General features: G+C 43.0%; 1 protein-coding gene across 6 annotated transcripts in view; it reads right to left on the bottom strand.

Annotated features, from left to right (window-relative positions):
• Positions 1-15913, bottom strand: part of TG (thyroglobulin) — a 135036-nt gene that overhangs the window by 76064 nt on the left and 43059 nt on the right. For all 6 annotated transcript variants that reach the window (XM_069957077.1, XM_069957079.1, XM_069957078.1 and 3 more), the window contains 8 exons: positions 15092-15207; positions 13594-13702; positions 13034-13228; positions 5607-5774; positions 3243-3359; positions 3097-3162; positions 1901-2038; positions 1012-1182 (listed from right to left, as the gene is read on the bottom strand). In XM_069957077.1, the coding sequence (XP_069813178.1) occupies positions 1012-1182; positions 1901-2038; positions 3097-3162; positions 3243-3359; positions 5607-5774; positions 13034-13228; positions 13594-13702; positions 15092-15207 (1080 nt within the window). The remainder of the gene's footprint in view (positions 1-1011; positions 1183-1900; positions 2039-3096; positions 3163-3242; positions 3360-5606; positions 5775-13033; positions 13229-13593; positions 13703-15091; positions 15208-15913) is intronic.

The raw sequence follows: 15913 nt of genomic DNA on the forward strand, positions 1-15913 counted from the left end.
CTCATATCCCTACACAAGACACAGAGATGATACAGGGCCCAGGTTATAGCAGGATCTTATATCCCTTCACAAGACACAGGGATGATACAGGGCACGGGTTATATTGGGATCACATATCCCTTCACAAGACACTGAGATGATACAGGGCCCAGGTTATAGTGGGATCTCATATCCCTTCACAAGACATAGGGATGATACAGGGCCTGGGTTACAGTGGGATAACATAATCCAACACAAGACACAGAGATGATACAGGGCCTGGGTAATAGTGGGATAACATAATCCAACACAAGACACAGAGATGATACAGGACCCGGGTTATAGCAGGATCACATATCCGGACACAAGACACAGAGATGATACAGGGCCCGGGTTATAGTGGGATGACATATCTCTACACAAGACTCAGAGATGATACAGGGCCCGGGTTATAGCGGGATCACATATCTACACAAGACACAGAGATGATACAGGGCCCGGGGGAAAGCGGGATCACATATCCCTACACAAGATACAGAGATGAGACAGGGCCCAGGTTATAGCGGGATCACATATCCCTACACAAGATACAGAGATTATACAGGGCCCGGGTTATAGCGGGATCACATATCCCTACACAAGATACAGAGATGAGACAGGGCCCGGGTTATAGCGGGATCACATATCCCTACACAAGACACAGAGATGATACAGGGCCCGGGTTATAGCGGGATCACATATCCCTACACAAGACACAGAGATGATACAGGGCCCGGGTTATAGTGGGATGACATATCTCTACACAAGACTCAGAGATGATACAGGGCCCGGGTTATAGCGGGATCACATATCTACACAAGACACAGAGATGATACAGGGCCCGGGGGAAAGCGGGATCACATATCCCTACACAAGATACAGAGATGAGACAGGGCCCAGGTTATAGCGGGATCACATATCCCTACACAAGATACAGAGATGAGACAGGGCCCGGGTTATAGCGGGATCACACATTCTTTCCCTCATACCGACCTCTCCTGTGATACAGAGACTGCGGCTTCTCCTTCAGAGCAATGCTGCAGCCATCAGAGTCAGAGAGATTATTACAATCCCAAGTGTCCGGGTAAATGAGACATGAAAAATATTCCGGCGTCCTGTCTCGTAAATCTGCAAGACGACACCAAGACTCTTCTTCAAGACAACCTGGAGACAGAGGCAGCCGGAGAGGAGAAAGACAGCCCAGGATTACAATATGGTCACCAATAGTCTCAGAATTATAAGGAAGGAGGAAAGTATATTATACAGCGTGTCACTATCCTGTACCCCAAGAGTCACTATCCTGTACCCCAAGTGTCATTATCCTGTACCCCAAGTGTCACTATCCTGTACCCCAAGTGTCACTATCCTGTACCCCAAGTGTCACTATCCTGCACCCCAAGTGTCACTATCCTGTACCCCAAGTGTTACTATCCTGTACCCCAAGTGTCACTATCCTGTACCCCAAGTGTCACTATCCTGTACCCCAAGTATTACTATCCTGTACCCCAAGTGTCACTATCCTGTACCCCAAGTGTTACTATCCTGTACCCCAAGTGTCACTATCCTGTACCCCAAGTGTCATTATCCTGTATCCCAAGTGTCATTATCCTGTACCCCAAGTGTCACTATCCTTTACCCCAAGTGTCATTATCCTGTACCCCAAGTGTCATTACCCTGTACCCCAAGTGTCACTATCCTGTACCCCAAGTGTCATTATCCTGTACCCCAAGTGTCAGCGTGTCACTATCCTGTACCCCAAGTGTCATTATCCTGTACCCCAAGTGTCACTGTACTGTACCCCAAGTGTCATCACCCTGTACCCCAAGTGTCACTATCCTGTACCCCACCTGTCAGCGTGTCATTGTTCTTGAATGTTACTTACGTGTCAGACACCAGTTCCGGGCTTGGTCAGACGAGTAATGGTCCTTAGATATCCAGTATTCTATATGTGCTGCTGTAATGTCTTTGTTAATTACAACCTTATCGCTGCTGACGGTAAGGAAGCGCTCCATGGCAGATGCTGCAGAGACAAGAAGTGGGCGCTGGCAAATCCGGCAAAACAATGTGAAATATAATAGAGAAAACATCGTCCACATAGGATATTCCCGAAGCACAAGAAATAGTAGAACCACATAGGGACCACATAGGGAACCACATAGAGTACCACATAGGGAACCACATAGGGCACCACATAGGGAATCACATAGAGCACCACATAGGGAACCATATAGGGAACCACATAGGGAACCACATAGGGCACCACATAGGGAACCACATAGGGAACCACATAGGGAACCACATAGGGAATCACATAGGGAACCACATAGGGAATCACATAGAGCACCACATAGGGAACCATATAGGGAACCACATAGAGCACCACATAGGGAACCACATAGGGAACCACATAGGGAACTACATAGGGAACCACATAGGGCACCACATAGGGAATCACATAGGGAACCACATAGGGAATCACATAAAGCACCACATAGGGAACCATATAGGGAACCACATAGGGAACCACATAGAGCACCACATAGGGAACCAAATAGGGCACCACATAGGGAATCACATAGGGCACCACATAGGGCACCACATAGAGCACCACATAGGGAACCACATAGAGCACCACATAGGGAACCAAATAGGGCACCACATAGGGAATCACATAGGGCACCACATAGGGCACCACATAGAGCACCACATAGAGCACCACATAGGGCACCACATAGGGAACCACATAGAGCACCACATAGGGAACCACAAAGGGCACCACATAGGGAATCACATAGGTAACCACATAGGGCACCACATAGGGCACCACATAGGGCGCCACATAGGGAATCAGATAGGGAATCACATAGAGCACCACATAGGGAACCACATAGGGAATCACATAGGGAACCACATAGGGCACCACATAGAGCACCACATAGAGCACCACATAGGGAACCACATAGGGCACCACATAGGTAACCACAGAGGGAACCACATAGGGCACCACAACCCCAGAAGATATTAAAGCAACCGCCCTGTTCTGAGCTCATAAACTATGGCCGCTATACAGGATAGTACCTGAAATCCTGGTGGAGTTCTTCGTAGTCTCTGCCCCAGGACATCCATCTTGTGTCTTTTTAACATCTGAACACAGAGAGAACAGACTGCTGATCGTTTCCATAGCCGCGGGTATAATTCACCCATTTCACCCATTTTATTGTTACCATTAAGAAAAACTCGCTGAAAACCAAAGAACACCTCCTGGATTTCCTTCTTCATCTCATCGGTCAGCTTCAGGCTGTAATCAACCATCCCGATACTCTGCGATAACAGTGCGTAACCTGCAATGGGAATGAGTGTCAGCTCCTGAGGTCACAGCCGATAGTAATACAGAAATAAGCGTATAATGTATTTATAAAGCACCAGCATATGCTGCAGCACGGTACAAAGAATGTGAATGATCAAGGAATCCATTTATATGGGGGTTTTTTTGTTTGTTTTTTAACGTGTCAGAAAAAAAAACACAAAAACAAGGAAAAATTGAGACAATGTCACTGTCCCACCGACAGGTGTACTCCAGTATAACTATAAGGGACGATTATCGTGCAATAAATCGCTATATCATCTGTATTTAAGCAATTATCGGCTGGTGTAAACACGGCAACGATAAATTCGAGAACAAGAAGTTGTTCGAGTATCGTTGATTACTTCTTGAAAGCAGACTTCCCAATCTGGACTTATTTGGGGGAGATTTATCAAACATGGTGTAAAGTGAAACTGGCTCAGTTGCCCCTAGCAACCAATCAGATTCCACCTTTCATTTTCCAAAGAGTCTGTGAGGAATGAAAGGTGGAATCTGATTGGTTGCTAGGGGCAACTGAGCCAGTTTCACTTTACACCATGTTTGATAAATCTCCCCCATTGTTCGCAAATCTTTTGGTGTAAATGGTGTAACATTAGTCGTTCAGTCTCCACCTTCTAGACCAATTATCTAACGATCACATTAGTGGGGGTTTTTAAGCGATTTCTCATCTCGTCTAAACATCTATCGTTAAAAGAAAACTGATCACTCACTAGCGTACTAGTGATTTATCGTTACATATAAAAGGTCCTTAAAGTGATCCTGTAACCCTCTTTCTGTATGAGGACTTTCATAACTTACTTTATAATAGATTTCTTGGTGCTTGGTCCAGTGAAAAATGCTTTTTATCATTGGGGGATTGTGCCACCTGGGCGGGGCTTCATCATCATTGCGCCACTTTGCCCCGCCCACATTGGTGCTGTAGGCCCTGCTCCTCCTTGACTTCTAGGCCAGCTCATTCCAATGGCCACCGAGGGAGCGGGACCTAGGCACTGATTTGGGCGGGGCGAAGTGGTGCAGCGGCTGTGAAGCCCCGCCCAGGTGGCACAATCCACCAACAATAAAAAGCATTTTTCACTGGACCAGGCACCAAGAAATCTATTATAAAGGGAGGTATGAAAACGGCAGAATTTAGGCTTTACAGCTGAGTAGAGAAGTCCTCATACAGAAAGGGGATAGTATCACTTTAACACTCCCTCATGCCAGCTGGAGCTCTCCACAAGGCAAAACAGTTCTGATTCCATCTCTCACCCATCCAACCCAGACCTTGTTCTCTACTGAGATGGGCCAAGAACCCCCAAACCAGCTGTCTACAGATGGAAAAGACTCTGGTTCAAATTACAAGGCTCTTCTATAAGGGTCCTATTAGACAAAGCCATTTTTAACAATTAAAAGTAAACAATCACAAATTAGATCATTTATTGTTTACCTGAAATTGTCACCATATTACACAGAATAATGCTGCGTTTACAAGGAACGATTATCATGCGAATTTGCATGATAACGATCAAAGTCGAACGATAATCGTACGTTTAAACGCAGCGAACGATCAAACGACAAGCGAGAAATCGTTCATTTTGATCTTTCAACAAGTTCTCAAATCGTCGTTGATCGTTCGCAAAAAATTCGCAGATCGTTCCGTGTAAACAGTCATTCGCCGATTTAACCAATGTGTGAGGTAGGCTTAAGCGATCGCAAAACGAATTTCCGTACGATATATCGTACCGTCTAAACGCTGATCCTTATGGAAAAAGAATCGTTACTCCGACATCGTTAATCGTACGATCGGGCGAATTATCGTTCCGTGTAAACGTAGCATGATAGTGATCAGTTACTACAATCGTTTACTCCATCTGATCCCAGCAAAAGAAGGAACGATGTGGAATTACACTGAACGATTAACGATTATTTGGGTGTCAGCACCAAACGAATGATGAACGATTTCTCATTGGTTGTTTGATCGTTGCATTTACACGAAATGATTATCGTTTAAACTCCACCGATATAACAATAATTTGTACGATAATCGTCGCGTATAATATGGCTCTTAGTCAGACATGGTACAAGGTATCTACTGATCCTAAAAATGGCACTAGACAGTCTTCCTCATGGAGAACAGCTAATTTGCATATATTTTTCCCAGGGAGCATTGCTTGACTTGTAAGACGCCCTATTCCACATGGCGTTCTCCACAAGGTGAAACAGAACTGCCAAATGAATAACTTACTTCCAGAAAACTCCTGTCCTCCTAGGAAGAAAGAGAATTTCTTCTGCTCCGGGTTGGATCTTACTCCTCTGCAGATTCCATCTCCACCCAGTGTGGACATTTTGCTCCAGTCATTTACACTACACAGCAGGGTGTCGGGAGACCTGAGCAGAGCACATATTGTGGTGCCTATGGGAGAATACAAGGAATGATGGATACGATATTGGTACACACAAGGGTTTCATTATATTTTAGTCACTAAAACAAATACTGAACCTGACCAAATGGCCATCCTAAAAAAAAAAACATAATTGAAGATGCAGAGCTCAAAATCCTCTGACTATATATGAATTTTGGTTTACCCCTATAAAACAGTTTACTTAGTTTATCCATGAACTGTGGAGCCGTGACACGTAGTCCCGGATTGTTTACTTTTTCCTACAGATCTTGATGAACCATTAATGAGCTCAGTGTTGTCATCAGGAATGTGCTAATATTCTGCACGATACACAATGCAGATCAATATATTTCCTGCACTATACCATAAGGCCCACAGATGACACTACACGTTCCCCCTCCGCTTCCTAAGTGACAATAACACAGCCATTGCCTGTAATTGTTTGCACATCTTGTAAATTTGGCACATTCCAAGATCCTCAGCATTAATTCAATTTCCTTATGTTACTTGTCCACTTATTGTTGTCATTTTATATAAAATGCATCTGTTCCCCTCATGACACTTCATTGGCGCTTAGCAAGTGTATTGTTCTCTAGTTTGTTAGTATGTGTCCAACTTTCTAGTTTGTTAGTATGTATCCAATTATGTCGCCTTTCTGTCGCCTCTCTATTATATATCCAAACATGACGCCTTTGAAGTCCGTTTCTCTTTAATGGCGTCTGTAGTGCAGATTTCACTGGGGTTCTATAGGTTAAAAGTTTATATAAAATTATATAATATACAGATTTCTCGATCTGGTCTTGTGTTCCTATTAGGGATGGTCCGAACCTGCCGAGGTTCGGGTTCGTATGAACCTGAACGCTCGGCATCAGATTCCCACTGTCTACCCGCTCCGTGGAGCGGGCGGATACAGCGGGAGGAACGCCTGGAAAACTGGGATACAGCCTATGGCTATGGCTGTATCCCAGTTTTCCAGGCGGTCCTCCCGCTGGATCCGCCCGCTCAACGGAGCGGGCAGACAGGGGGAATCATTACCGAGGGTTCGCGTTCATACGAACCCGAACTGAACTCGGTTCGGACCATCCCTAGTTCCTATGACTAAAGATGAGTATGCTCGAGTCCCCTCATTCAGGATTTGAATACCGGTGGCTGAAGTTGTTGGATGCAGCCCTAAGGAGTCCTTGAAAACCCCTTTAAACTAAAAATATAAACAGTTAGAAAACAACCCAATACAAATTTTTACAACAAGAAAGACAAGCAGAGAATTCAATATATTATTATTATTGTCTAGCTCCACCCCCGAGGATCTATACTTTGTGGTTGGCTGGTTGTTAGACTAAGCCCAAAAAAGTTCATGTTAACCCTCCATGGAGCCATTTTTTGTGTGTCTTATTATTGAAATCACCAAATCCCAGAGTTTGGCACAGTCCCATATACCCCCATGTACTCATAACTAAGAGAACAGGTTCTTCAGATCTGTATACACCCTGCTTCCCATGTAGCTGATTTTTCAGGATCCCTACAATGCGTTGAGGGTGAATCACATATACGGTATGGCCATGTTCCCACTCTGTAAGACACCGGCCGTTCCGTGACCCGGCCAGTGTCAGAACAGATCATCCCGGCCGGTACTGATAATCTTCACTGCTGCTGAATATCACCCCTGAACACAATGGAGTGTGCGGCCAGAGCCGCATGCTCCACTGTGTGAACTGACAGGTTTTCTGTGGCCGCTATTCAATGAATAGCGGCCGCAGAAAACTGACATGCCAGTTTGCTATGGCGCCGCTAGGCATCCCGGCTGGAGTGTATACTATGTGTATAAACTCCGGCCGAGATTCCCTCAGGTGCAGCACTACGTACAGTAAGTACCGTAGTAATCACGGCCGCTGTTGCTGATTTGAAACAACGTCCATGATTACTATGGTACTTACGTAGTGTGAACATAGTTTAAGGATGTAAGCTATAAATGGAGGACTGTGTATGATACAGTGCTTACAGAGCCTCTGAGGGACATGTACATGTGATGGAAGGCCATTCAATTCTTTCTTAGTCTGTTTTCCTTCGCTCCCCGAGTTTTTCTTGGTCCCAATGAAAAATCTGTAATTGGACCCCTACCATGTGTCATATAGAATACTAGTGTAATATATGTGGTAGTGGGGTCTTTGGGCATCCCTAACCACCAAGACCCAGGTATAATTCTACCTCTGTACCCCTATAGCTCCACCCCTGGTTCTAGAAACAGTGACACATGCTTAGTGATGATATTACATCAGACACTTGTTGTGCTCAGCAGAAATATATCAGGTTTTCCTCGTGTATTCATTATAGAGAGAACAGTGTCTTCAGATCTGTCCACACATCAGTTCCTGTACAGCTAATTTGTACTGTGATGGTTTAAGATAGGAAGAGCGGTAGCGGTGTATGCTATAAATAAATGCAGTGAAGGATTGTGGGTGTTTGCAGAGTCTCTGAGAGAAGGTGTAGACTTCTCAGAAATATGACTATGCACAAGTGGTGGAAGGTTATTCATTGTAATCAATGCATTATGTGCTGATTGGCAATTCTTCTTGCTGTTTTCCTTACATCCAGCCGAAAGCAAAAATTTATAGCAGGGACCAGGGAATGATGGTGTAGAATGCTGGAATGTTAGTGTGGAATGCTGGAATGTTAGTATAGAATGCTGGAATGTTAGTGTAGAATGCTGAAATGTTAGTATAGAATGCCGGAATGTTAGTGTAGAATGCCGGAATGTTAGTATAGAATGCTGGAATGTTAGTATAGAATGCCGGAATGTTAGTGTGGAATGCCGGAATGTTAGTGTGGAATGCTGGAATGTTAGTATAGAATGCTGGAATGTTAGTATAGAATGCCGGAATGTTAGTGTAGAATGCTGGAATGTTAGTATAGAATGCTGGAATGTTAGTATAGAATGCTGGAATGTTAGTATGGAATGCAGGAATGTTAGTATAGAATGCCGGAATGTTAGTGTGGAATGCCGGAATGTTAGTGTGGAATGCTGGAATGTTAGTGTGGAATGCTGGAATGTTAGTATAGAATGCAGGAATGTTAGTATAGAATGCCGGAATGTTAGTGTGGAATGCTGGAATGTTAGTATAGAATGCTGGAATGTTAGTATAGAATGCTGGAATGTTAGTGTGGAATGCTGGAATGTTAGTGTAGAATGCTGAAATGTTAGTATAGAATGCCGGAATGTTAGTGTAGAATGCCGGAATGTTAGTGTGGAATGCTGGAATGTTAGTATAGAATGCTGGAATGTTAGTATAGAATGCCGGAATGTTAGTGTAGAATGCTGGAATGTTAGTATAGAATGCTGGAATGTTAGTATAGAATGCTGGAATGTTAGTATGGAATGCAGGAATGTTAGTATAGAATGCCGGAATGTTAGTGTGGAATGCTGGAATGTTAGTATAGAATGCTGGAATGTTAGTATAGAATGCTGGAATGTTAGTGTAGAATGCTGGAATGTTAGTATAGAATGCTGGAATGTTAGTATGGAATGCTGGAATGTTAGTATAGAATGCTGGAATGTTAGTATAGAATGCTGGAATGTTAGTATAGAATGCTGGAATGTTAGTATGGAATGCTGGAATGTTAGTGTGGAATACTGGAATGTTAGTATAGAATGCTGTAATGTTAGTATAGAATGCTGGAATGTTAGTATAGAATGCTGTAATGTTAGTGTGGAATACTGGAATGTTAGTGTGGAATGCTGGAATGTTAGTATAGAATGCTGGAATGTTAGTATAGAATGCTGGAATGTTAGTGTGGAATGCTGGAATGTTAGTATAGAATGCTGGAATGTTAGTATGGAATGCAGGAATGTTAGTATAGAATGCTGGAATGTTAGTATAGAATGCTGGAATGTTAGTATGGAATGCAGGAATGTTAGTATAAAATGCTGGAATGTTAGTATAGAATGCTGGAATGTTAGTATAAAATGCTGGAATGTTAGTATAGAATGCTGGAATGTTAGGATGGAATGCTGGAATGTTAGTATAGAATGCTGGAATGTTAGTATGGAATGCAGGAATGTTAGTATAGAATGCTGTAATGTTAGTATAGAATGCTGGAATGTTAGCATAGAATGCTGGAATGTTAGGATGGAATGCTGGAATGTTAGTATGGAATGCAGGAATGTTAGTATAGAATGCTGGAATGTTAGTATAGAATGCTGGAATGTTAGTATGGAATGCAGGAATGTTAGTATAAAATGCTGGAATGTTAGTATACAATGCTGGAATGTTAGTATGGAATGCAGGAATGTTAGTATAAAATGCTGGAATGTTAGTATACAATGCTGGAATGTTAGCATGGAATGCTGGAATGTTAGTATGGAATGCAGGAATGTTAGTATAGAATGCTGGAATGTTAGTGTGGAGTGCCGGAATGTTAGTATGGAATGCAGGAATGTTAGTATAGAATGCTGGAATGTTAGTGTGGAATGCCGGAATGTTAGTATAGAATGCCGGAATGTTAGTATAGAATGCCGGAATGTTAGTATAGAATGCTGGAATGTTAGTATAGAATGCCGGAATGTTAGTATAGAATGCCGGAATGTTAGTATAGAATGCCGGAATGTTAGTATAGAATGCTGGAATGTTAGTATAGAATGCCGGAATGTTAGTGTGCAATGCTGGAATGTTAGTATAGAATGCCGGAATGTTAGTGTGGAATGCTGGAATGTTAGTGTGGAATGCCGGAATGTTAGTATAGAATGCCGGAATGTTAGTGTGGAATGCTGGAATGTTAGTATAGAATGCCGGAATGTTAGTATAGAATGCTGGAATGTTAGTATAGAATGCCGGAATGTTAGTGTGCAATGCTGGAATGTTAGTATAGAATGCCGGAATGTTAGTGTGGAATGCTGGAATGTTAGTATAGAATGCCGGAATGTTAGTATGGAATGCTGGAATGTTAGTATAGAATGCCGGAATGTTAGTGTGGAATGCTGGAATGTTAGTATAGAATGCCGGAATGTTAGTATAGAATGCCGGAATGTTAGTGTGGAATGCTGGAATGTTAGTATAGAATGCCGGAATGTTAGTGTGGAATGCCGGAATGTTAGTGTGGAATGCTGGAATGTTAGTGTGGAATGCTGGAATGTTAGTGTGGAATGCTGGAATGTTAGTGTGGAATGCTGGAATGTTAGTGTGGAATGCCGGAATGTTAGTGTGGAATGCTGGAATGTTAGTATAGAATGCCGGAATGTTAGTGTGGAATGCCGGAATGTTAGTGTGGAATGCTGGAATGTTAGTGTGGAATGCTGGAATGTTAGTATAGAATGCCGGAATGTTAGTGTGGAATGCCGGAATGTTAGTATAGAATGCCGGAATGTTAGTGTGGAATGCCGGAATGTTAGTGTGGAATGCTGGAATGTTAGTGTGGAATGCCGGAATGTTAGTGTGGAATGCTGGAATGTTAGTGTGGAATGCTGGAATGTTAGTATAGAATGCCGGAATGTTAGTATAGAATGCCGGAATGTTAGTGTGGAATGCTGGAATGTTAGTATAGAATGCCGGAATGTTAGTGTGGAATGCCGGAATGTTAGTGTGGAATGCTGGAATGTTAGTGTGCAATGCTGGAATGTTAGTATAGAATCCAAGAATTTTTACAAATAATTATGTTTATTGAACTCTGGACTGTAGGTCCTTATTCAATGGCTACTCGTTGTATTTACACATGTCTTTGGTATTTATACATGGGATTGTCTCTGATAACTGTCCAACAGTAATCTACAAGCATTGATGGGTTCCATTTATCCCGATACCTTAGGCTAGGTTCACACTGCGTTTTTGCAATCCGTTTTTTTCATGTTTTTTTGCAGAAAACGGTTAAAAAACGGATGCATTTGTGTGCATCTGTTTTGATCCGTTTTTCCATTGACTTCCATTATAAAAAAGACAAAAAACGGATTGAAACGGATCCGGTTTTTTTAACGGACACAAAAGTAGTGTTGCCATTACTTTTGTGTCCGTTAAATAAACGGATCCATTTTTTTTTTTTATAATGAAGTCAATGGAAAAGCAGATCAAAACAGATGCACACAAATGCATCTGTTTTTTTTCATCCGTTTTTCGCAAAAAAACGGATGAAAAACACGGATAGCTAAAACGCAGTGTGAACCTAGCCTTATACCATAACTATTGGTCATTCTATGATGCAATACTGATGATGCAAACTTTTCCTAGTATTGTATCACAGGCTGTGAGAAGTATAGAAAGTACGTCTATATCTTGAAAATTAGAGCCAATTTCAAAATTTGAACATCATTTTCAATCTTAGCGCCCCAAAATTAGTTAAGTTCAACTGTTTTCATGTCGGAACCTTTTTGGCTGTTGACCAGTGAATCGGCCGAATCGGGCCTATTTGGCCGATTATCGCTCAGTGGAATAGGCCCCTTAGTGTATAATGCTGGAATGTTGGTGTAAGCAAGTGGTCTGATGTATAGTGTAGGGAAACCTGCTTTACTGTCATGCTAAGAAAAGTATATATAAATATATATATATATATATATATATATATATATATATATATATAATTTATTGTCTGCTGCTTCTTAGTCTGTGCTGTGCTGCAGTACACTGTGTGTAAGTTTATGATGATCGGTTGTTAATAAATCCTTTTTTAGTTGTGTCTTTGGGCTTGCTTAAGCGCCAGGTTCCAAATGTCGCTGCTATCTCTGCACACACTATGGTAATAGTGACAGTAATACATCGCGTGAACATCTAAGATTCATCCGTTTCCCACAATAAATGAAATTTGCGACTATACTCATTCTTCAGCTCTGTCTACACCTCAGTTACTGTGTAGCCAAATTCTTCAGAATTCTTACAGTATGATAGGACGGGCTCAGAAAAGACCGTCCGTGCGGTGGGGTGGATACTATTAATAGAAGTATTGTGGGTGGCTCGGTGGTTACAGAGTCTCTGAGAATTCTCAGAAGTACAGTAACTATTACACAGGTCATTGACTGCAATAATTAATATATATATATACACATATATAGAGAGGGCCCTTATACAAAACCTTTACTAGGACCCCTGGCTACCACGTGCAATGTATAATATTGGTATCTATTTATTTGTACTTTGAAGCTTCTTACATACGACCATACTAGGGCCTGGATGAGGCTGCTACCTGTCCATATAGCTGCCCCCCTGGAAACAAGCCGGTCATATCATGTTGCTAAATAAAAATGACCTTCCAGCTCTTTGGTATAAGACCATGTGATACCGTAGAGTAATACCTTGATTTAGTATGACCTGGCTTAGAATGAAGCCATCACAGCAAGAGTCTCGAGTACATTTCTGCCGACACATGTAATATCCATCGGTCAATCTGGCGCCATCACTGGATGGGAAGAGTATTGCACTGTACACTCCAGAGACTGTATTAGCAAAGTCAGTGCGTGTAAATCCTCTGTGATCACTGAACTCTTGTCCTGATTGGAGTAAAGACAATGGTTAGAATAAGGACAATTATCAGTGACTGGTCTGCAGCGCTCTGTAACTCAGGATCAGTAATGTAATGTATGTACACAGTGACCCCACCAGCAGAATAGTGAGTGCAGCTCTGGAGTATAATACAGGATGTAACTCAGGATCAGTTATGTCATGTATGTACACAGGGACTCCACCAGGAGAATAGTGAGTGCAGCTCTGGAGTATAATACAGGATGTAACTTAGGATCAGTAATGTAATGTAAGTACACAGTGACCTCACCAGCAGAATAGTGAGTGCAGCTCTGGAGTATAATACAGGATGTAACTCAGGATCATTTACTACTAAGGACAAAAGAAATCTCACCTCGTTTCCGGTATACAGCGAAGCTGCCTACTGTTATCAGTTTTACTTTATACTGGCAGCGGAGCCCTTTCATACTGGAGGATGCTGAGTTACCCAGAGCATTAGGAATCTAAAGAAGCAAAAATAATAAATATGAGAAATATCCTGTGAGGGTGGTGGTGGTGGGGTAGTTTTTTTAGTTACAGCACTATACACAGTCATATAGGCCACTGGGCACTGGAGGGCAGCACTGTGCGGTATGAGTTTGCACTGCTGTCCCCCACTTCTGTTAGATCAGGATGGAACCTGTGTTTAAGCTGATCATAGACATACTAAGAAGATCTCCCCAATGTTTCCCTGCAAACAGGGAAAGCACCAGACCCCCTACTACCTGCATTCAGGGGAAACTAAGAGCAAACTAGTATCAGGGCCATCGTCAGCACAGGGATTACCCGGGCAAAGGCCGGGGCCCAGAGAGAGAAAGAGAGGGGCCTGATATTCAGCCTGATCACTGTATCACAGGGTGAGCGCTGAACATCAGAAGAGCAAGAGCAGGACGGGTGAGTATCCTGCAGAGAGAGAGGGATGAAGGACCTGATCACATGACTTGCAGGTCCTCAATACAAGTGTGGAGATCAGCCTGGCAGAGTGGAAGAGGGAGAGGACTGTGCTGTAAGTGGTGTGTGTGTGTGTGTGTGTCAGTCAGTAATGTGTGTGTGTGTGTGCGCGTGTGTGTGTCAGTCAGTAATGTGTGTGTGTGTGTGTGTGTGTGTGTGTGTGTGTCAGTCAGTAATGTGTGTGTGTGTGTGTGCGTGTGTGTGTCAGTCAGTAATGTGTGTGTGCATGTGTGTGTCAGTCAGTAACGTGTGTGCGTGTGTGTGTGTGTGTGTGTGTGTGTGTGTGTGTCAGTCAGTAATGTGTGTGTTTGTGTGTGTGTCAGTCAGTAATGTGTCTGTCTCAGTCTGTCAGACAGTAATGTGAGTGATAGTAATGTGTATATGTGTCAGTCAGTAATGTGTGTGTGTGTGTGTGTGTATCAGTCAGTAATGTGTGTGTCAGTCAGTAATGCATGTGTGTGTGTCAGTCAGTAATGTGTCTGTGTCAGTCTGTCAGTCAGTAATGTGTGTGTGTGTGTGTGTGTGTCAGTCAGTAAGTGTGTGTGAGTAATGTGTGTATGTGTGTTTCAGTCAGTAATATGTGTGTGTGTGTGTGTGTGTGTGTGTGTGTGTGTGTGTATCAGTCAATAATGTGTCAGCCAGTCAGTCAGTAAATGTGTGTGTGTCAGTAATGTGTGTTTGTGTATGTTAGTGGTGTCTCAGGTGATTGCGCATAGTGTGTGGGTGATGGGTGCATAGTGGATGGATGAGGGGCCCACTGTGGCTCTGTAGCCTAAGGGCCCACAAAAACTTGGAGCCAACCCTGATTAGTATGATCCATGGCAGTTTCTTCTATCACCTATAGTGATGTTCTACAGTACTTGTGGGGGTGTATAGGAAGTGTGCAGTACGGGTAGTCATACTTCACTATCTGAGCTGCATACAACATTGGATCCTTCCCCCGGGTACAGCTGACATGTCACTCCGCTGCCATTTGTAGAGACTGTGAAGTAGTCACAATCTTCATCTGTAGCACAGTCTGAAAAAATAACGTGGAATTATATAAAATATGGGCTTAAAGGGATTATCCTAACGTCAAATGTTATTCCCTATCAGCAGGATAGCTGTGTGACTGGGGTCCAGCTGTTGGGATACTCACAAATCACAAGTCCAGCTGTCCCCAGAGTGCATGGAGCGGCAGCGTATATCCTGGGCCACCCCTCCATTTATTCTCTATTCTATGTTCAGAAATCTCATAGACAAGGAATGGAGCAATGACCGAGCATGTGAGATGCTAGTCTACTCACTCAGGGGACAATCCGACCACCAGTCTCATGAGGGGGGCCCAGTGGTCGAGCTCCCAACAACCAACTGGTTTTGGCCCCTTTAAGGCATCTTATTAATACATAATTCTCTCAGATCCAAATCACATTCCGAACTGCTGACACTGTTAGATACTATTAGAGTTCCACTTTAAGAAGAAGTCAAATCAATGTAAGACAGATGCATGGTTCTGCAGAGGAGCTGTGAACACAAAACCATAGGAACTTTTTAATTACAACTGGTTGTAAAATTACTTAAGGGAGAAGTCTGGCCATGTAAACAATTTTTTAAACTGCAGGGGCAGGCAGGAACATAAACTATAGTGAGACACCGATGCAGTCACTGATTGGCTGTCCATCAGCCGGGATGGGCTTTACCCCCAAGTCGTGACATCATCAAAACTTAAGGAAAATGCCTTCTGG

This window comes from Dendropsophus ebraccatus, chromosome 2, assembly GCF_027789765.1.
Source record: "Dendropsophus ebraccatus isolate aDenEbr1 chromosome 2, aDenEbr1.pat, whole genome shotgun sequence".
In the NCBI taxonomy this organism is placed as follows: Eukaryota; Metazoa; Chordata; class Amphibia; order Anura; family Hylidae; genus Dendropsophus; species Dendropsophus ebraccatus.